The sequence below is a fragment of the Microtus oregoni genome, unplaced genomic scaffold (assembly GCF_018167655.1).
Source record: "Microtus oregoni isolate MIOR12 unplaced genomic scaffold, Mior012 000026F_ref0000081, whole genome shotgun sequence".
NCBI lineage: Eukaryota > Metazoa > Chordata > Mammalia > Rodentia > Cricetidae > Microtus > Microtus oregoni.
Window position 1 is genome coordinate 32,535,530 of NW_024543085.1, and position 23,614 is coordinate 32,559,143.

The 23,614-nt window shown below is 46.2% G+C and overlaps 1 protein-coding gene across 7 annotated transcripts in view; it reads right to left on the bottom strand.

Moving 5' to 3' along the window:
- The window catches only part of Dgki (diacylglycerol kinase iota), a 448,005-nt gene extending 424,732 nt beyond the window's left edge, over positions 1-23,273 (bottom strand). For all 7 annotated transcript variants that reach the window (XM_041675727.1, XM_041675726.1, XM_041675728.1 and 4 more), the window contains exon 1: positions 22,884-23,273. In XM_041675727.1, the coding sequence (XP_041531661.1) occupies positions 22,884-23,269 (386 nt within the window). In that variant the 5' untranslated portion in view covers positions 23,270-23,273. The remainder of the gene's footprint in view (positions 1-22,883) is intronic.
- Positions 23,274-23,614: the final 341 nt, after the last annotated feature.

A 23,614-nucleotide genomic window follows, 5' to 3' on the forward strand; every position in this document is an offset into this window, starting at 1 on the left:
ACTTTTCTATCATCCTTACTGTAGGAAATGAGATTAAATCAAGGTCTCAACGGAGAGCTGGACAAAGGCCTTTATTCTGACTGCCTCCAGAAACTCTCATTGGCACCACAGTCAAGGGAATCGAGAAAAGAATGCCACAAAGACAGAAAACAGGAGGTTTGGGATGACAACAGACAACAAAATCTGAGAAGGCTGCAGAGTAAATTGAATGTAGGCAAGGTAGGGGTAGAAAGGAGAAGCAAACCAAATAGCGAGGAGGTCACACCACAGAGGGATAGAAATGCTCTGGGATTGGAGGTGCCAGGTATGTGTGAAGGTGAATGAGGGGAGGGATCAAAGAGCAAAGGTGTGTGTGTGTGTGTGTGTGTGTGTGTGCGCGCGCGCGCACTCATCTCCATACAAGTGCATGTGCACAAATGGGAAGGCCAAAGGACATCTGGTGTCACTTCCTGGGAGCTATCCACCGCACGTTTTAAGGCAGGGTCTCTCACTGTCCTAGAGTGAGCCCCAGGAATGTCTCTGCCTCACCAAAACAGGGATTACAATGCCCCCAAGCTAGTAGGTTTTTGGTTTGTTTTTTAATGTGAGCTGTACAGAGCAAACTGGGTCCTCAGGCTTACAAAGCGACCACTTTACTGCCTTAGCTAGCTCCCCATCCCAACAAAGCACCCTATATAGACGTACCTAGACCCCACTCACAGCCACCTATTGTACTCCTATCACAGTTTCATTTCCAAAAGAGTTAAGCCAGAGATGAACTCAAGACACCCGCCATAATCGGGTTTGAGTGAGAGCCTCTACTGGCAGAGATCAAACACCAGTACACATTCTTAATCATAAAAATACAGCATCAGAGTAAACACGGTCAGCTACGAAAGGAAAGTTGGAGGATTCTCCACTAAGAAGGCCAAACAGAAAACACTAATGTTTAGGGTTTTCACAATCAAAGAATTCATGTCACCACCACAGTGAAGATTAAGAGCCCAAGTCACATGTGTGCACATAGATTCTACATTGTCTCTTCCTGTCTTGGTCTTATATAAAACTGGGTCATCAGACATTTGAATCATCCAACATAAAAAGAATTTATACAAAGAGAAGAAAAATGTGTGTGTGTATACTTATGATATACATGCATTGGATGTATCTGCATGTATGTGGGCACATATGTGAGGCAGTGCATGTGCACACGTGTGGATGTATGTGGAAGCCTGAGATTGATGCTGCGAGCCTTCCTTTAGCACTCACTGCATTTCTACTGAGGCTTGGTCTCTTGCTGAACCTGGAGCTCAAGAGTGCCAACTAGGCTAGCTAGCCAGCTTGCCCTGGGATCTCCCATCTCTGCCTCCCAAGCATGGGGATTTCAGGCCTCCACCATGCCCACCTGGAGCTTCATGCCCTTCCCTGGCTCTCTACCCAGGCCTGGTTATCTCCCCAGGCCCAAGAAGAAATATTTTGAAGAAATTAAAATCGGTGTACAGTGAATAAAACATATAAAATTATAATTGATATCTTCCGGAGTAGAAGAACAGGCTAGTAAGACATGACACATGAGAAGATCACCTTGCAGAAAACAGGGAAGAATGTTTAGGAATTAAAAATACAATTAAAACGCTGGGCAGTGGTGGTGCATGTCTTTAATCCCAACACTCTTAATGCCAGCTCTCAGGAGGCAGAGGCAGGCAGATCTCTGTGAGTTCAAGGCCAACCTGGTCTGCAGAGCAAGTTTCAAGGCAGCCAGGACTAGATACAGATACTCTGCCTTGAAAAGGAAAGAAAAGAAAGCCAATTTTTAAAAACTTTCAAAAAGAGACGAGATCGCCCTGTTCCCAGGAAGCAGAATAAGAATAGAGAAATATGAATAGATTTGGTGGATGCATTAACTATATAATATAAAATGTACCGAAACAAAAACAACTGATCAAGTGGAAAGAAAAGGACCTTTTTTTCAGCCCCCAAGAAATAGCAAAACTCTAGAAACAAACTTTTCCATCTGAAAAGTCTGAAACATCTCCACCATCATGAATATTTGTGTCCACAGTGTGACAGGTGAGTTTCTATGTTCTAAATAAGAAATATAAAGGAAGGCTGTTAGAGAGAGAGAGAGAGTTAGTGAATGGACTCTGCATTCAAAACTTCAGAAGTCTGTTTCCCATCTAGAACGCCATGTCCTAAAAATGATCAGTCAAGAGGGAGAGGAGAAATGTAAGATATTCCAGCTCTCAGGATATCATCGCAAGCACTTATTCTAAGAAAGCCGCTGCAGAATGCTTCATAACCTGGGAAAACTTTCACAACTCTTTCATCTAAAAGTATTACAGAAATTCCTAGGAGGGAAAAACTCATTTGGGATACTGTTGTTGCTATAAAAATTATATGCTCCACCAAAAAAAGGCATAGGCAAAAATAATAAGTTGTGAAAGGCAGAAATCCAAAAACCACAGAGGACCAAACCAAGCAAAATGGCAATGGGAAATCAAGATAATGGGGATGTTGAGAACTGTGTAATCAAGATCCAGAAAGAACAAGATGATGAAGGCAAGCAGCAGAGATGTCTAAAAGAAAAATAATGAAATATACATCCTTCCATGTGCCTATATACCACAGATCCAGGGTCCCGTTAAGGATGTGTGGACAAGCAGTACGGGGCAGCACACAGTTTACAAGCTGAGCCAGAAAGACTGTGAACTCCAGGCCAGCCTGGGCTCCACGGCAAGCTCCTGTCTTAAAACATAATTAATTAATTAAAATAATTTAAAATGTTATTAAAAATAAGTTTATAAGGTAGCTTTTAAAATGAGACCAATGATACAAAAATAGAAAGTCTTCATAGAGTACCACATGGCTTAATTATAAAGATTTGCATGGTCTTAGCAATACGAACATTAATTAGTGATTTAAGCAAAGTTGGAATTGAACACACTAGATGGATGGAGGAAGTACTAAGAAACTAAATCCTCACCTTCTCAAAAAAGAAAAAAAAAGACAACCAAAAAAATTACCCAATGGCACCTAGTGAAATGTTATATATAAATATAAATAAGGTAGAATTCACACGAAATGAAACCACCCTAACTCAGCTTCTGCTGCTCTGAGGAAACAGTGACCTAACACGGAAGAACTCCAGGCAGGTACCTGGAGGCAGGAACTGACCCAGGACCATCTGCTCAGAAGGGGCATTGCCCACAGTGGGCTGGACTCTTTCACATCAATCATTAGTCCAAAAAAAAATGCCCCACAAACAGTTCCCACAAGTCAATCTAATGCAGGTGATTCCTCAGCTCATCTCCTCTTCCCAGGTGGCTGGTGTCTGTTGGGTTGACAAAAACTAACCAGCGTGTACATGGTCGAAGCTTCGTGGCAATGGAAATGGCAGAGAGGCGTGGGAAAGGAGTGTGATAAACCCTTCAGTTCCAACTGACTTGTATATTAATTTTTATTATATTTTATTCTATAAATATAAAATATTATATTGTAAAATGAAGAACCACACACCTGCGGGTGTACCTCCCCCCAAATGATATGGACCGATAGTAAACTATATTCCCGAGTGCCCTTAGAAAATATAAATTACCTCGAGCAGCCTAGAGTCCTCACAAGGCTTCAAGGAAGATGGCGTGAGTTGACGTAGCATGAACCATAAACATCCAACTAGACAATTTCTCATGTGGATACTTTCCTTTAATCCCAACAACCACTCTGGACAGTAGCTTCATGAGCCTCGCTTCTCGGGGAAGGACACCGTGTCTCAGATACAGAAAGGGGTGCCCCTACCTGTACACAATGCACCCCCCACAACAAACACATTTATACTTGGTAGGAGGCCATCATGTTTTGTAACCTGCAAGGACCAGTGGCATATTGGTGGACTTATTTTTCAAGTATGTTTACCCCTTTGTCTATGTAACGAAGAAGAAACCAGAGGGAGCATAAAACTTAAAGTTTTCTACATGCCGAGCAAGGACTCTACTCTTGGGCTTCACCCTCTGCCTTAAAACAAAACCAGCTATATTAGACTGATTGCACCTAAATTACCAACTATTATCAACTAGTTTCCTCTTATTCTGAAATTCAAAGGCAGGAAGCATCCTTGCAGCAGGCATATCCCATGGGCCTGTGGAGACAAAATTGTTCACCACTTTGGGTGGCCTTAAACCAAGATTTGATTTTTCTTTTCCTGCATGCTAATATTACTTTGATCCCGACGCTACTCTTTCTTCCATCCTACTTTGCCCTATTTCCATTTATATGAGAAAATGATGATTTTCTAAAAGGCGGGGAGTAAGCCAGCTCTCCGGCGAGGCAATGTGATGTACATAATGCAGGGACAGTGCCGGGTGTCACCCTAATCCTTTAGGAACAGGCATGAAAGCCAGCAGACAGAATTGGCCACACGGGCTTTCTCCTGCCCCCCCCCCCCAATGTCGCAGTCCATTTATACTAAAGATTAGGTCTGGAAAGAGAGCACGGCCAGCAGCTGAAAGCAGAGCTCTTCTCTCTGCAAAATGATCTGTATTTCCACTAACTGGCCCAGTCCATCTCTGTTCACATAGTGGCAGCATTAGGCGGTAACATCACCCTCCCCAACCGTGAACACGCTTAAGCTGCTTGAATACTATTTCTTAATCGATTCAGAACACGAGTCTCTCATCAATTTGTTTAGTCCGTCTCCAGGCATTAGCATCAAAGATGGGGACCTGCCTCCCTAAAATAACAACCCCCAATATGAGACTTCTCTCCTGACTAGTTTAGCATGTGGCCCTCGCTCAGCAGCACAATAGCTTCTCGGAGGTTCCATGTGTTTTGTTATTTAGATCTTGAGGCAATGCTGCTTTGCTGAATTGTGAATGAATGGCATCGAATCAGAACATTGATTATTACGTGACTTGATGGAGAAGTGAGGTCGCTGTGACTGAGGACAAGTCACATTGTCCTTGCTCAGTCTTTCTCAAATCCTCTTGTAAGATCGGATTTGCCCCACTTATTGCTTCTGAAGCATGAGAAGAACCAGCTTCTCCACCCCTGGCCGGTGCCAGAGAAAGCTCTGTCCACAGTGGAGTGTTTGGGGATGGAGAGGGACAGGGGCATCATTTTTGCAGCTGTGGTTCCTTGGCAGTAACAGTGGTTCCAGACAGAAGCAAGGGAACCAGCAGCATCGGGAGAGCATTAGTTTGCCTTCATTTGGAGGGAGGGGTGTTACCTTTCTGTCCAAAAGCCTCCAGTGGCTTTCTGCTAACTATAATTCTTCTGATGACATCCCTGCCTTGACTGCCTTACTACTCAGCCTGCGCTCAAAGCCAAATCAATCCACAGTTCACACCGCTATGCCAATATACCATGCATTCCCACCACTACGTCATTCTCAGTGCCTGTAGTGTCTCCTTGCTCTGCCCCCCTGTGACCCAACTGCTTCCTCCTGGATTCTTACCAACCCTTCAACATCAATAGCCCAAGATAACTTCTCCCCAGACATAACTAACTTTTTCCTCTTTTGTGTCCATGAAACTCAAGCAACGGCATGCACACCACTTCATGCCTGCTGTTCACCTTTGTTCGGGCTTCCACTGTCTACCAAGTACAAAGGAGCTAGGACTCCTAGCGAAGAGCCTTTCGTGTGTTGATTTCTAGGTTAAAAAAAAAATCAAAGGGTCTATTTTGAGAGATCTTCAGAGAAGATCAGAAGTCAACGGATTGTGTTTCAAAAGATTGTTTCTACCTTGCCATTTGGAACCTAAGACAAAGGCTTTCTCCATTGCATCCGTGATATGAACGAGTCATTTGGCTCTCTCCTTGACCTAGCCATGACTTCATCCTCCTTCACGGCACATGTGCCCACCCCAGATTGAAGCAGGCACATGTCATCTAGGCTCCTCCACATTGTCCCCTGCATGTCTCTTGCTGGTGTTTATTATCCAACATTATTATAATGACAATTCAATGTTTTCCCTCTTTCTCCCTAAATGGTAAACTGTGGGTGCCAGAGCTTCTAAGGTCTCTTGTATTTCCATCAGCATTGTGTGATACAGAGTGGACACCCAGTACATTTGCATGCAGTTCCCCAGTAAGTTATAAACCTACTAAAGAATAGGCCATATACTATCCGATCTTGTATTCCGTACTAAGTGCTGCATATGTAATACATGAGTATCTCACAGTTATTACTATGAAGCAACTAGGCTTTGATCTAGGGGACCACTCATGCCATAAAACACAGGTAAAAAAAAAAGAACAGTGGGTCTCGCAGAGATTCTTTTCATCGTAAGTACCCTTTCCCATTTTCAATATCAAGGCTTCAAAGGCGATGCTCGGTACGTGGGAGAGCCGGAGAGACCATTGAAATTCATGTCTTTCATTTCTCGTCTTTTAAGGCTTTTTTTTTCTTCCCCATTACTCATCATCCTCACAAATTATCTCGCTCCCTTCAGCGAAGGATGCACATTACTGAGGTTATTTTTAGAACACCCTTGTGTGCAGTATTGGCAGTTCAAAGTACCAGAGAATCCACACAAACACACACAGATTTTCCTGGGGCTTTTGCTCTGTCCTTGCAGCCCTTCACATAGGGTCTCGGGTCTTTTTCTCCAGGCACCAGGTCAGCCACGTGAAAGGTTTAAGCCCATGCATATACTCTCACACCTCTCTAGTGAATTTAAACTAAATATTTACAGAGCACAACAGGACTTACACTAAAAACAAAAACAGACAGCATGACAAGCAGTCCCTGTGAGGGACACAGACTGAAGCTACGGGTCCACTATCCAAGCTTACAACACCATCTTGGAGCACACTCCTGTCTGAATGTCTAGAGCCTACTGATGGAGGTTCCTCTCTCACACTATCCCCACAAGCAACCATCACATGCAGAGCTATCCGAAAGGCAGCAATTTTCAGACCATCCAGTCGTGGGCCCCTGTGCCTGGCACTCCAGGCATTGAGGGAAGCAGGAGAGAGCGTGGTGCGCAATGATGAGAAGGCAGACTCCTTGACCTTATCCTTTGGGAAGTGAGTCACCACTGCAGTTTGGAGGGTAGGAGCACACGGCAGGAAGCATGATGGGAAACACTAAGAATGGCTTTCTCCAGGCTCTAGAGTGATCTTTCCTTTCTGCTTGCATCTCTAAAATATGACATCTTAGCTAGAGAGCTAGAAGTCTTAGCTCAAAAACTATACTGTTCAAGGAGGGCTGGCTGGAGTTCCCTTCTGCTTTGATAAATTACTGTCGTGGTGTGTTCCTCAAATCACCAGTATTCAGCCAAACTCTACAATGATGACAGTTTTCTCTATCTGTGCCTGGTCTGGTAGCTACTGGTGCATGTGGCCACTAAGCACATTGTATGTAGCTGGGATGACTAAGAAACTGGATATTGAATTTAGTTCATTTTAACTCGTTTCAAAAGGCAGAGGAAGACAATGCCCACTGTATGAGACAGCACAGTCATAGTGCTGAGGTGGTAAAATGTTACACTCAAGGCAAAATCAGTCTTTTTTCCCATTAAATTGATGACATTTTTGTTGCTGTGACAACTGATCATGCTAGGTAACCTATGAAGAGTTTATTGTCCCTAGGGTTCCACAGAGGGGAACAGGCAAGACAGTTGCAAGCCAGACCAGAAAGCTGAGAGAAAATAGCTTCAACAGCATGAGGTGAGATGGGATGCCGGGGAGCACAAACAGGAAGTGGGGAGAAGCTAATAACTCTCCAAGTCTTCCTCCACCAAGGCTCCACCACCTCCCAAACAGCTCCACCAACTGGGAATCAAGTATTTAAAATTCTGAGCCTATAGGGGAGCATTTCTCATTCAAAACCATCACAGCCATCAATTATAGGTTTAACCCAGTACAACTGGCATTCTTTATCTGCTCGCTGTCAACTCACTTAAGCAGTGGTTCTCAACCTTCCTAAAGCTGTGACCCTTTAATCCAGTTCTTCCTGCTGTTTTGACCCCCACACTTAACATTATTTTGCTGCTACTTTATAACTGTAATTTTGGTTATGAATTTTGTTATTAATTTTGTTTTATTAATTTTGTTATAAATCGTAATGTAAGTTATTTTTGGAGACAGAGGTTTGACAAAGGGGTCTTTCTTGATCCACGGGTTGAGAACCGCTATTCTAAAAGAAATTTCACCAGAGTTGAGTGAGTTTAACTGCTCAAGGAGTTAAAGCAAACTTTAGAAGGGTGGCTTCCACCCACCGCTTGCAATAGCATGGACAGGAAGACAGGAAGACAGTGGCAGCCATAGTATGAGAAGTAGAGATGACAGCAAATGGTTCTTAAGGAAGGATCTGCCCTTTCTTATTAAAGAGAAGAGAAGATGGAGGAGATGAGGATAAAGGACCAGACAGAAAGGAGATGGACCTCAAACATTCTACAGGTATCTGATATACATGTAAAGCATGTTAAGAAAAGATTCAGTGAAACAGAAACGACAGGTATGAAGGAAAACTGCCGCAGCCTAAGCAAAACCTGGGGAAAGCATCAGTAGATAGCTGAGTCTGCAGCCCCGTGGCACAGCTTTAGAATGGGTTTTACAGCAACTGGCCTGCACCCATGCCAACCCATAGCTGCAACCAATGGCCACAGCGAGAGAATCAGACTCTTACAATGCACCTGCAAGGAACAGTCTGTGTCACACAGGCGGCCACCAAGAGCAGAAACATCTGGAGATGAAAATCCTGAGTGTCCCTTGTGTGAATCTGTCCACTTGCAATGTGAACAAGCGCCCTACACATGCTAGCGGTACCCTGGGTTAGACCGCATACCCTATATATACATGCTAGTGGTACCCTGTCTTAAGAAAACCACAGATAACCCAAAACGTTGTCAAATCAAGGACAACCACAAAAATACAACCAGGTAGGGATGAAAATGGAGATGATTCGGTGTAGAGAAAAGAGGGCTGCGGAGAGAGACAGCCTCTGGCTTTAAATATGTGAAGGCACAACATGTAGCAATGCGGGAAGCAGTCATCTGCAATGTCCCGCAAAGTGAAAGCAATGATCACCAGAGGTTAAAATAAAAAAAAAAAACAAAGGCCCAGCTGGGGACACAAGTGAAAGCAGTACAGGATGGGGTAAACAAGTCTCTGGGTGACCAGGAACTGAGGCCAGCAAGAGGAAGCTCTTTGACTTGAAATTAATTATGTTGCCTCTGTAAAACTCAGCTTGTTCAACTTGAAATATAAAGACAGCTGACAGAGAAATTCTAACACGTAAGAAAACAATAAAAATCAAGGCAAGAAGGCTAGAGAGGTGACTAAGCCGTAAGACTGCATACTGCTCTTCAGGTGGACTCCAGTTTGGTCCCCAGCACCCATGCAAAGTGGCTCGCCTATGACTCTGGCCCCAGTGGATTCAGTGCCCTGTTCATGCCCTCTTCTGGCCTCCATGGGCACCTGCATCCACACGCACACAGACACACATATATACAAATCAATTTAAATCAAAACAAAAGTGTTTAATGGAGAAGATAGCTGATTTCCATTAGATAGTCCCTAAAAGACAATACAATTGTTGCTCCCATAATGAAAACTCTAACAACCAGACCTAACCACCAGTGTGGGTATCTCCTTAGCACAGCTCCCTGACATGGAAGACACCCACCGGGACAGGCTGAAGGACCACACAATGGCACTTAGTTGTTTCTATTTTTAATCCTTTAGTTCTAAGCAAGAAAACACAGCTGTCATTAACAGAGTCAACAAGGGACTCAGTAGAGGGGCTGGCGATCTGTGCCGAGCATAAACTGAGGGTGAGGAGCGACAGGTATTATCCCCCCAATGTGTCACTGGTAGACACAGACAATCTGGCAGGTGAGCCCCCACTTAAAGGCAAGCCTGAGTCTTAGGCACACCCTAAGGGGGGTATCAAGTGGTGAGAGTGAGCCTTCCAACCCCATCACCCAATACCTTCTAGAGATCACATCAGTATCCCTGGTGAGGGCCAGGCACCCTGACAGTCAGCCCCACAAGCAGCGCAGCATGCAACAAAACAGCTAATTCCCTAAAGAAAGATCAGAATTTCTGTTTTTCTACAGTTACACAAACGTGAGGAAGAGTCGTGCCTAAGGGATATTCTGGGATTCCGATCCTGGCTTCATCGCTTGCTGGTTGATGTGTTATTTCACTATCTTGTGCCTCAGTTTCCTCCTCTACACAGCTATAGAGAGTAGAAGTGTCTCCCTCCCTCATAAAAGATGTTCTAAGAATGAACTGAAATTAGCAAGGCGCCTTACCTAGCACCCAGCAGGCCTCAGCTGATGTTACTAGTACAGCTCTGAGGAGCCGAGGACAGATGATTGAGCGCCTACCAGACACGCATCTCAGGACACCTGGGTTTGGTACCAGGTGGGAGTCACTGGTCTCCACCACCCCCTTTTCCTCAGCACTGCTTGGTCGAGCCCTCTCACAGTCGGTGGTTTCCTGTCACCAGAGCTCTGCCAGCGATTGTGAAGAAGCACACAGAGAAACCTGCCAGGGGCGTTCATCGCTGGAGAGACGGGAGTAACCATTCATCATTTGTAAATTCGTCCATGTATTGCCACTTCCGGACACTGCTTCCAGTTCCTTGAAGAGACACTCCACCTTAAAGGGGAGGGGCAGCTTACTGGAAGTTGAGGGCAGTTTTTAAGCATCCCAGCTACTCCAGAAAGAGGCGTTTTCTCTCAGGTGACAACGGGGGGAGAGGGGGCAGTTTTGGAAAGCAAGAAGTGTGATGACAGGCTGGAGAGATGGCTCAGAGGTTAAGAGCACTAGCTGCTCTTCCAGAGGTCCTGAAACCACATGGTGGCTCACAACCATCTGTAATGAGATCTGGCACTGTATCCTGGAAAGTGTATATATAATAAATTAATTAATTAATAAAAAAGAAGTATGATGACTCCTACAACTAGGATGGAACGGCCGTGCCTTCTAGCCACGCCTTGAAGGAAGTTATAGGCCTTCCTTTGAACTCACGCTCTCTCTCCTGGTAAAACTGGACTCCATGGCTTGCTTATGCTAGCCTCTGTATAGTGTTTTATTTCTTTGCAAAAAAAAAAATCTTCAGTTGCAGAAAATATCAATACAATGAGATCATAGCCACAATCCTCCTTCTTGGTGGCCACCAAATTCTGTTCTAGACCAAGTTACTTCCAACAAGGTAAACTCTCCAGAATATCCCTTAGAGATAGGACCTCTCCTATGACATGAAATACGGCCTCGAAACATGCCTGCATCTTGGCTATCTTTCCTGGTGAGGACTCCACATCCTTAAAGTCGCCTGCAGTTAGCCATGTACAGAAGGTGAGAGTCTGGCCAGGAGGTGATCAGTGGCACTGAGTTTTCCCCATACGCTCCACAAGAAAGTTGAGGTGATACTTTCTCCCCAAAAGTCACCGAGCAGCCAGAGCATGTGCTCCGCGGAGACCTGAAATGCAGCTGCTACAGAAAACGACATTTGCTAGTCTCGGAAAACCTATGTCATTGCTTGAACTGGATCTCCCTTACAATGAAACGCCTGCTGCTTAGCAACTAATGCAAAGGAAGAGCCCAACTATCTCCCTCCCTCCCCACCCCTTCTCATTTTGTCCCCTTTCCTAGGAAGAGTCATATTAAACGGAGACCAGGGAAGGGTAATGGGATGGCAATGAGGTCACCCTTGCTGTCGATGCCATATGGATTTGGTGGGTGCCAGTTGGTAATTGATTCCATCTCTGGCCACTGCGATTAATAACGGAGATAAATTCAAGTAAATAAAATTAACAAGAGGGTAATGTTGCTCGCTATCTTTCCACCGAGTCGCCTGAGGAAACGGAGCCTGAAATAAAAAAAAAGCAGGACCTGAGATTCAAACGCCAACGTGGATCTGGCAGTGGGCGCGCAGTGGTGCGGGTGCGTGGCTGTAAGGAAGACACTGAGCAATCAGGGCTGTGTTTCCTTCAGTGTACGCTGACTGTGGAAACAACACAGGGAGCCTCGGATTGTTTTGCAGTTAAAATGAGATCACTGGTGTGAAAGGGGCTTACCAACGCTAAGCCTGAAATGCAGCACACACATTTTTATTATTATTAAGTAACCTAAATTTAGTTGGTATTAACAGTTAAAGAAATCTCCAGAAATTGGTCTTAAGAGAAAATCCCCTGGATTCCGTTGTAAGTAGTCTTGTACCAGCTCATAGAAAACTTCTGTTTTAATCTTTAAATAGCGTCAACATTTATTTTCCCAAGACATTCCGAAGGTTTTTTTAAAGGTGGAAATGACTCGGGGTTTTATGACGGGCTGCTTTGGAAGCTTCTAGGGTCTATAAGCACACACATGGACATACTTATAAACTCCGAAGAGCACTCTGTGGAAAAGCGAATGTGAATACTCTCAGCCTGGTTAAAGAGGAAAGAACCACCTCTTCTAAGGATATACTTCTGATCATCGAACGGCGGGGATTACCAGTCCAGCCCCGAGACATGCTCATACATTCATTAGTTCTAACTTCTTCACTGGACCCCCAACCCAGGACCATCCCCGCCTTCCTTTGAGTTCCACTCTGATTACAAATCATGAGGTCCTGCCCTGCAGGTAGAATTTAAAAGGATCAGTGCCAGACTCTAATCCCTGCAATCATTTTTGAATCCCAGGAAACTAGATTTACCTTCTCCACTCCCAATGAATGGAAAGTTCACCGTGTTTTAAAGGGGCCAGCATGAAAAGCTCAGTCTTGTCCTCCCTACAGCTGCAAGTGGCCTGTATCCACCCAGCCCCGTGTCTCCTGCTGGGGCACAAGACAAACTCGGGTAAGGCCTTTCTCTGAGTCCTGGCTGAGGCCTGTCTGGGCCGGCTGAAATGGAATGCATGCCACACACACCGCCTGGGGAGTTTGGTCTAATAAGACAACGCATTGTGAAAATCTGACTCTTTGCCCACCAAAAATGGGAAAGAGTGGAAGAGTAACCGGAATGAGAAGCTGCACTTGGGAAGCAGCGCGCGGCGAGTATGTAAATAGAAGCACGGATCTGAGCCTGGCACTCTAACCAGCTGTGTGGCCTTGGAAAAACTGCCGACACTGCAAACTTCCTATCCTTATCAATACGGTGGACGTAGTACTAGCCCCTGCCCAATCACAAGCTCAGCAAAATGCCGTACGCTGAATGTTTTGCAGCTCCCGAGAAAAACTGATAACTGGGGTTAGTCACTACTCACACGTGGGGAGATACCTAGGTCGCCTTTGTTGCCTTGGGAATGGTTCAGACGACAGAAATAGTAACATCGGTGACTTCCTAAGATGTTATGAGGAAATGGAAGGTGGGCTGAAGGTCTGTGCTTACTCCCTACCCCCAGAAAACCCACACGGTCACGACTATGTCCCTGCAGTCTCACGGCACCCATCACATACACATAAAGCCCTAACTAATTTTTCAACTGAGGTCTAACTTCTCCTTCATATGCTGAAATCCTAACCCCAAAGTGATAAGTGGGGAAGAGGGAATCAGGCCGTGGACAGTGGTGCTCCCTCGTCAGTGAGATTGACAGCCTTCTAGGGAGAGGCACCTCCCATTTGGGCCTTCTACTCTCAGCCACGTGCAAACACAGGAAGATCACAGCCATAGGCAACCCAGAAAGAAACCCTCCCCAGAACCCGGCCATCCAGGTACCCAGGTTCCAGACGTGAGACTCAAGCGCTATGCTGTTCACAAGTCATTTGGGCTCCAATACTTCGTACAGCAGCTGCTGGAGAGTCAGACAGCTGAGAAAGACACATGGCCCCCACAATTTCTCCTTCCTTCAAACCTCAAATGCTCGGGATTGCATTTCAAGTCGAAAGAGACAAGAGCATGCCACCGCTCCGCCTCTACAAGGACAAGGGGTCAATTTAAAAGAGAGAATCTATTTTTAATCAAGCTTTTCCATCAAAAACCTCTACAGGGAATGCTCTCCGTCTGAGTGCCTTGCCTCAAAGTCTGCCACACACAATGATTAGATCTCCAGTCCTTTTGGCCTGAGAAATGTTCCAGAAGATTTCCTCAAAATGATACATGAAACCCCTTTTAAACACTGCTTCTACATAAGCTCCTATAAAGCTCTTCTTATCTCTAAACAAATTGCCTTCAAGGTTTGGCTTGTTTTTAAAAGAAAAAACTAAGAATGATTTTTTTTTTTAACAAGTGGCTGGGGAGATGATTCAATCTGTAAATACTTGTTGTGCAAAGATGAGGACTTGAATTCAGATCCCCAGCACCATGTAAATGTCAGGTTGGCATGGCAGGCTACTCATGATCCCGGTGCTCAGAATGCAGAGGCAGGAGATTCCTGGAGCAAGCTGGCAGCGGACCAGCTGAACCAGTGGGCTCTGGACTTGAGTGAGAGGCAATACCTCAATATGCACAGTGGAGAGACGCCTGGCATCAAGGCCTATGCATACATGCGGACATGCACCAGCACACTCATACGTGAACACACATACACACACACCACACATACATGCAAAAAATAATAATAACTTTCCCAGAGCTCTGGCACACCTCACACATATACACTTTAATAAATATTAGCCCCTTTAAGAAATCTGCTTTCTATTTCCTACAAATCTACGGATTTACAAAAGTAGCCATCTGCCTTATCTTTGTCTCCTGAGGAGAATAAATCACCCATACACACCCCAACATTTATATCAGTCTTGAGCTGGTTTTATGTACTCAACAATAAAGCCATATACAGTTCTTTAAAAAATAATTCTGTTCTTTGGCCTATTTGAGCTGACTGGTAGAGCATCCCAGAAGGTTGAGCCTCCCATTTTTTAAATAACCCAGAACAGTGACGGGTCCTCCCCACTACCTACCCTCTGATTGTCAGAATAGGCCAGTCAGCCTCTCTCTGTGTTCCGAAGCAGACATCAAGAGAGATGTTTTTTGTCCTGCAGTCACAGGTAACAGCTCTGTTCTTACTCCTGACACTGCAGAACTCTGCCACCCCTGGCCCAACTCTCCGTGTCAGGGTTCCTGGTCTCAGATGGCCAGCTAGTCGCCTGGGTCACTGCACCCTGACTCCCTACACATTGATGCTGCCTGGCCTCTCTGCTCTCTGCCTTCTGCTTGTTCCAGTGTCCAGACCTCTCAACAGCAGAAGCCTTGTTCACTGCCTGGTAAGAGTGAGCTACATTCGAATCCATTCTGGAAGTACAATATTAGAAATCAGCAGAAATTCTAAATTGCAGTGAATGCCAAACCCTGCAGGTTTTCACATCTTAATGGATGTCTGCCTCATTTTCGTACTATCTGAATCATTTTACTGACAGTCACTGATATGGTGTTAAATATTTGAAAGAATAATGCATTTTCTTGCTTTGTCACTGAACTTCCATGTAGAGGGCACCACCTATGCAAGCACACCTATGCCGTCTGCTTTGGGGGGGCCAGAACTGTGTCAGCTCATTCAAACTGGAAATAGTAGGGTGAGTACTACCATAGTGAATATTTTACAGACAGGGAAACTAAGGCACAGTGAAACCTTAAGGCTCGCAGAACAGCACACAATGAGTAGGCAGAAGTAACTATTTGGGCCTCAGTGGTAAGGCTCAGAACCAGGGCTCTTAAGCCTTACTCCAAGAATAACCAACAAGGAAAAGAGAGATTATCACACTTTAAAGTTTGAGTGTTGCCCCCACACCCAACAAAAGCCAGATTATGAGTGTAGGAAAGCCAGAATCAGGTCTTACCAGACACTTACTTGTGAGTCTAAAAATGTAAAGGCAAATCTTATGGAGGTTTGATCCAAGAACCATGAAATTCCTTTTAAACAATGGTACTTGGCTCATTCCAAAGTGCACAAAATTCGGGACTAGAAGGAGCATCAGCATTTACCTGCTAAAACTTTTCCCAAGGCTGTCCCTGGGACGGCCCCTCCTTCAGCCATGTGCATACCTCTGACACAATGACTTACTTTCTCTAGAATAGCCCAAGCTGGGTTCAGACCACACCTCTTTGAATACTAGGGGTACTGGCAAACTCACAAATCATTCTCTCGTGCTGTGCAGGATACACGAGTATGAAAAGTAGCTGTCACTCTTTGAAGAGTTGGTTATTAAGCAAATTATAAACAAAGCAAAAGTCGGAGTCACAGAGTGAGTGAGCTAAAGCACTCTTCAAATAAACTTATGCATGCACATACACGCACGCACGCGCACGCACACACACACACACATCATTCAGATGGGTCTAAAGAAAAGAGACGTGAAGTAACACATAGCCTCGGTTGCTGGAGTGGTCAGACAGAGCGGACTGCAGTTAGGACCGTCCCCAGGAATGCTGGGTTAAAAGTTCTACTCACAGGAAGAAATATGGACAGAAAATTCCCTGGGGAGAAAATCAATGCCGTCCCATGGAAAGGGATGAGACAGACAGAAAGTGAACCAGAGAGCTAATTAGTGCTGCTCAGAAGGCAAATTAAGCCCTTTCCCTGACAAGCTGCAAATAGATGGGTAAGGAAGAGCTTCTGCCGCCCTCCTCCGGCCTCCGACAGCTGGCTGGACGGCTGGAGCAGGTACTCCAGGACGAAGCTGTAATCAGAAACATGGCTCTGGGCTGCTGAGTAGAGCGTACGTGAGAGAAAGGCAGGCGAATAGGAAATCGGTATTTACAATGGACCCCAAAGAGGCAAGAACAGCTGCTTGTCTAAAGTTGATGATTATGTTTATTAACTCAACAAGTATCTCTCTTCTACCTACCGATCAAGAAGAGCAAGATTCTTCGAGGCTGAGTGCCACACAAGAGCGTACTCCCTTAATCTCCAAGCCTCCAAGGCAGACACCGCTGTGGCACCATTTTACGGATGCCTATGCTGAGCCTCAAGAGGACATACGATTTGTCCACCGCCACCCAGAAGACACCAGGTTTCAACTCCAGTTTAATTACAGATCGGGATATCATGGCTGACTCCTAACATAGCTATCTGAAGGGACCCCACTGCAGTCCACCTGAGCACAGACCCTCAACGCTCCCACCTTCTGAGGAGTTTGCTGGCACACAAGCCTGAGAGACGCTGTGAGAACACTGTGTTCAAACAGGCCTACCTAGCTTGGGATTTCATTTCTTTAATCTCTCCCATTGCGCTGGCTTGCTGTGGCTGGCAATTGCTCCAGAGAGCTCAAACAATTAGAAGTTAGTCTGTTTCATGATTATTTTCTGCACGTTCTATCTTCTCCTGGTATCCATTGGAAGAAGAGCTACATGCCACTGGATGCAGCAACTATCACAAGATGGGGATTCAGACGATACCATCAATGTTCACAGGACCAGTGTGATCAGTGCAAACCTAAGTTGGAAAACAAATGTCCAGCCCAAAGCTAACTGTGGCCTCTCCAGATGCCTCTGGTTTCACAGGGGCTTCCACCCCAGGTATGCCTTGGGGTGACAGAAGAAACATGTACCCCAGATGCCAGCCCAGAAGAACAGAGAGGTGCAGTAACCAGGTTGGCCCTCCCTGGGAGTCCTCGTTTTCTCAGATTAGAAAGTAGAATGTTGAAAAGAGCTAGCTCTCCTCTAATTTAGTTTGGCCCCATGAGGCAATACCACTGATGCCACAACAGAATTGAACATCAGCAAAGCGCCATTCTGCTTCTCCAGCCCCCAGCTCCATGAGGCTCAGCGTGAGAACTCTCCTGTGCAAAAGGAAGAAAAAAAAATTAAACCCAACCTCTCAAAGACGAGTGTTAGCAATCGTGCCCTGGACTGCAGCTAGTCTGACATCACACCTGGTATGTGTCCCGAGGGAGGAAGCCAATACTTGGTGGTACCTAAATAATGACAGAAAGTGCTTCTGTCCCATCCAGAAGTCTTTATCTAACCAATGCATGAAATAGCGATGATGTTTAAAACTGGCTGTGTAACAAAGACAATGTTCTCCATATGCTACTAACTCCAAATCACAGCAAAGTCATGCCATGCCGTCCTGCTTGGCTTCCAACTTTTCAGCTGTCCTTTCCAGAGAACAGAGCACAATATAGTCTGCACTATACCATTATAGACACAAAAAATCATAGACTGAAAATATTTGAAAAAAAAGAAAGAAAACTCATCATTTCTGGACAAAACAGGCCATATTGTCATTACGGTTTTTATAATAGTATCTGACAACTATTTAGATGGTGTTAACATTGTATTGGGTATTTTAAGTAATGGAATGATTTATGGGTTATGAAAAAGTGCAAATAGGTTATAGGCACATGGAATGCTGTTTTACAGAAGAGGCTTAAGTGCGGGCAGATTTTCATATCTGCCCAGTAGTCCTGGGCCTGATCCTCTGCAGTCACCAACAGACAACTGTACTCTGTTTCATCACAGTCAAGGAATGACTTTCCTTTCCACTAGCTGTCTACTCTAAGAAGGTCCATGTTCCTTGTCATCACTTCTGTATTATATTAGAAACTTCCTGTGAGAAAGGTCAGGTGTGACCACCACGGCTTTCAACTGAAGAGACTGTAAGCCCATGCATGGAGATCTCATAAGTAATGGTACCTGTCAAGGGCTCCTTAACGAGAAGACTTGTACTTTCTCTTTCACTGTGTGTCGCCCAAAGAGGAAAGGCGGCAGCTTTGCAATAAACCTCACTGCACCTACACAGCACCTGCAGAAATTATTTTAAAAGTGCATAAACTTCTAACATGGGTGTCTTCGTGGAGATAGCAGGTGTCTCGGAGGTGGTTTTGTTCTCAGAAGCAAAACCAAACAATTTGCTGGGGATCATGAATTTATATTTATTTCCAATGCTGAACTAGTAGAGGGTTTCTTAAGGCACTAGGCCATAGAGACCAAGGCAGAGTCTCAGCCCAAAGAATGAAAGACATAGGAGGTGCAGGGAAAGCTGGGTGTGGTGGGGCATGCCTTTAACTCCAGCACTCAGGTGGACCTCTGAGTTTGAGACCACCCTGGTCTACATAGTTGTACATAGTGAGTTCCAAGACAGTCAAAGCTATGCAGAGAGACCCAGTCTTAATTTAAAAAAAAAGAGAGAGAGAAAGTGGGTAGACCTACAGTTGGTAGGTAGGATGAAAAGTCAGCACACACACACACATACACACACACACACACACACACACACACACACTCATCCACACATGAAAAGAGTTCAAACCTAAGACCAATGCTCAAGGAGCCAACCAGAAAGGTGCAGCCTGAACAGAAAGTCCTTTAGAGTCAGATTTGCTTCCAGCCAAGCTCCCCCTCCCCCCCCCCGCACACCCATGCTTCAGATTCATTATCTACAACACCAAAAAGCTCATAAACCATGAAGCTCAAATAAGATGCAATGTACATGTCTGGGAAGAAGACTCAGTCGATAAAGCTCTTGTCCTGCCAGCCTGAGGAGTAAAGTTCAGCCCTACGATCAGCTTAAAAGCTGAGTTGGTATGGTGGCCGCCTGTAATCCCAGAGCTTGAGAGTCAGAGACAAGGTATTTCTTCCCAGAGCAAGCTGGCTAGTTAGACTGGCCAGAATCAGACAGCTCCAAGTTTAGTGAGAGATCCTGCCTCAAAAACTAAAGTGGAGAGAGCTCTACAAAAGACAATGTCAACGTCAGCCCTCCACATGCACCTGCACACACACACGCACACACTCATGTGCACGCACACACATGTCAACATGGACATGCACATCTACACACATGTACCCACACCCATGCTTCACACAGATGCACACAAAGATTCAACATGCTGTGATACTTCCCACAGTGCCTGATAAAGAGACTGTAATAAGTATTACAGTCTCTCTACCTCTCCTTCGCCTTCCCTGTGTCTTTCCGAGTTTTCCCCTTTTCTATTTTACCGACTTAAAATACAGCAGTTCTAAAAATGAGTTCCTACATATTATATAGTCATTTACACATATGTATCTGTTGCAGCACCATAATTTGCCAAGAAAAAGGAAGTAGTAATTTTAACAGAAAAGAGCCGGATCACTTGCACTGCCTGCTCAAACCTTTAGCTTTACAGTCTACGGGGACTATGTGCTCTTGGGGTGCAGATTCTGAAATAGAGGAAAATTCTCATTGGAAAAATCATCCCCCCCAAAAGAGCAGCCAACAAAGAAAAGATAATGAGGGGAAGTCTAGGGGTATATAAAGGAGTTTATTTTACTTAACAAAGTAAAAATCAGCAAAATGAATAATCTGCCTCCAGAAATGGTTATTTAAAGGCTTTTTGTAAAGGGCTCTGGTTCCTAAAAAGACAGGAGTCACTGCATATGCCCACCCACTCTTCATTTATTTTTAAACTCTAGCTTATATGTTCCTTAGCAACAAGAGGAACAGATGAGACCCTCCCTACACACACACACACACACACACACACACACACACACTCCTCCAAAGCCCCCTTCTTTCACACCAACTTTCACTCCACAAATGTTCATGTTCTTCAAGACATTTCCACCTGCTTGAGAATCTCCACTTCACCACCTCAAATGATCCCCTTACATGGAAGCTCTACCTCCCACTCAGATACACACTTCTGCATAGACTGTGTTCCCCGGGGGGCCTTTCTGATTCCTCTCCCTTCACTCCTACCAGTTCCCACCCTAAGCCATGCCCAGAATCCTCAGGATCACATGGAGGCAGTAGGGGACCCCATGAGGAGCCAACAACCAGATCAACTTTACAGATTTCTCATCAGCCTTTCATTAAAACCATCAAGTCCAGCTCCATCTCTAAGTCCAGCAAAGAGAACCACCCTGGCAAACAGATAGACCATTTCCTCTGACTCTAAAAATAAATAAATAGCAGTGACCAAAATACAGAGATTATTCAGGATAAACACATGCCAGGTGAGATCGTTCCTCACTGCCCTTCTTGCCTTGGAGGCTATCTGCTTGGTTTGGCTGGACAGTTTATGAGTTCAAGGGTCAATTATTGCACGTCTGAGACAACAATTCTCAGGTAGTGATGTGTAAGCATCCCCTTAGGAGTGTGACAACCGTCCTCACCCACAGAGAGTGGAGGCTGCACACCTGAGGTGCTCTGTGTGCCAAGTGTCACTGCCCTGGTAACGGTGGGGCTTAATTTAAAAAGAAATAGCGTCCGATAAACGAAATCCACCACTGTGGGGTTCAAGACAGGCCAGTATCGTGTGCTATTCCTCGCTTGCTGCCGTTCACACATCTGTGTTTGTGTGTGTACACACGTCCACGTGCCTACGGGAACATGCCAGCCCGAGAGCTGCAGCCCCAACAGTATGCTTTTCCAGAAGACAGGCTCAGAGAATGACCCCTGCCAAGAGGCAAGCTGAGGAGATTTCCCTTGCAAATTCTAGCTTCACAGCCCTACCCAATAAGGAGTCTCATGAATACCAATAACCCAGGAGCTTCTCTTAGCCCAGAAGCCAGACCCACAATGTACTTCACATAATAACACCGCCCCCCAGCAACTCACAGTTCCTAAACTAGGCTGAATAAAGTCCCTGTTCCCCTAAGAGCCAGACAGACCATCGTAAGTAGAGCTGCCCGTGTCCTAGCATCCCTCCCTAGAGCTACCCCACTCCCTACCACCCGCCTATTTTTAGAACCCGAAAATATAAAAAGAAAGATCCATTTGGATCTGGCCTGTGTGTGTAACTAAGAGAACAACTCAGGTGGGAAACTCCCTCTGCGTGGAGAAGGGAATGCAAGTGGTGGATGTGGTGGCAACCACCTGGCGAGGAAGACCATTTGGGAAAGAGCAGAAACCCTGGCGACAGGGCCTCCAGTCCAGGCAGTGCCTGTGGGGATCCCAATGATTCACACACCTGCCCCCATAAACAGAGCACACCCTCGCAACCCACACACCTCTGTCATCTGCTTTTGCTTACATAACAGCACATGGTGTGACAGGCTTAATACTTTAGGTGGTTTTCTAAAAGGGACCTGCTAACCCAAAAGGAAGCAGGCTACAAGGATGCCTTCCCCGACCCCTTTTCAAGTATTCCTTTGAGACCCAGCAAGTACAAGCCTTCATAAATCTATGCTAGGATGTTTGCTAAACTTTGAAAAAAAGACATTACCGAGGGTGGTCCCGGCACCTTCTCTCTTGCCTGGGAATGGAAGGGAAGGGTAAGGAACCTCACTTTGGTTCAAATCCTGACACAGTTTGGGCTTCTTTAAACGTAATCGGGTGGACATTTCATCCTCTACTGTCCTTGTGTCACAAACACATCCACCCCCGGGGCCAGCACAGTGTCTTCTCACCCTCACCCATAGCTTGGGAGTAGGCTGCCCACATCATCTGCTGGGCACACCGAGAGAAGGAGATAACACATGTGCACGTAATGCCAATACCTACTGACATACCTCCGAGACCAGCATCCCACTGATCCTTAATGGGATTTCAAGATAAGAACTTCCATAAGGATTTCTATTCTGTATAAGGTTGTTCTTTCCTGCCTGTCAGAGCAGATCTCGGCTATCCAGTTAGTGCCCACGGCTCCCCCAGGGAACTCTGAAAGACAGGGGGAGTGCTGGAAATGACACCAGCGTAGGGGCAACTTGGACGACTTTTCTTTAAGCTGGGCATGTCTGGGTCTGCACCCACTACCCATGCACTCACAGACGCGGTTTAATCTTGTTCTGACCTTAGCGTTTTCTCCTGTTACAAATGCCACCCCTCCTTGGTGTGGCAGGGACAAGCTGAGGGTATCCCGCTTCTTCCCTCCAGCTCAGTATTAAAGGATGAGAGAGAACAACACATATCCCCAGGAGAGAGAAGGAGGGGAGAGACAGACAGACAGAGATTCGGAAACAGAAAGAGGGAGTGGGAGAGTCAGGGACACAGAGAGAGTTGAGGAGAGAGAAAGAGCTGGAGATACAGCCCTAACTCCACAAAGTACCTCTCTGGAGCAAGAGCAAGTGTCCCCCGCCCTGGGTGGCACCTGTCTTGCTGGCTCCCGCGCCTACCTGTAAGAGACCTGCTTCCGGAAAGTTAAGTCCCTCAGCTTCTCCTCCAGCGCCTCTTCCTTCTCCTTCTGTCCGGCGGCCGCGGGCTCCTCCAGGGCGGCAGCAGCCGCTGCCCCTGCACCCCGCGGGTCCGCACCGCCCTCGGCGCCTAGGCAGCAGCTCCCGGCGCCGCTTCCGCTGCTGCTGCTGCCACCCGTCGCCCCTTTCTCCTCTCCCGCCGAGGAGCTGGGGTTCATGGCGACCGCTCCGGCGGCCGCGGAGGAAGCCAAGGCGGTGCCGCTGCAAAGGCCGGGCGGGCTGAGGGAGCTGGAGGCGGCGGGAGCGCGTGCAGGTCCGCGCGCCGCTGGCAGGGGCAGCAAATGGCAGCCCCTTCCCGCAGCATCCATCCGCGGCTGCACCGCACCGGGGCATTGTGGGAAACTCCGTGCCTCCACTCCCCCTCCCCAACCAATCAGAGGCCACCTCTCTCCGCCTCCCCTCGGCCTCGCCCGACTAGCCGGCTCCCTCCAATTCTCCCACCCCCTTTTCTTTTTTCTAAATCCAGAGCAAAAGCCGCGGCTGAACTTGAACTCTGCCTGCAGGCAACGAACGCATTGGAGCAGAGAGGGGAAGGTATAGGGAGCCGCTGGGGACGAACAACGGCCATCAGGAAAGGAGAGTGTCCTGGGAAACTTGGAGGCAAGCCTGCCGCGCCCTGCTTAGCACACAAGGGAAGCGGACCCGGACCCAGG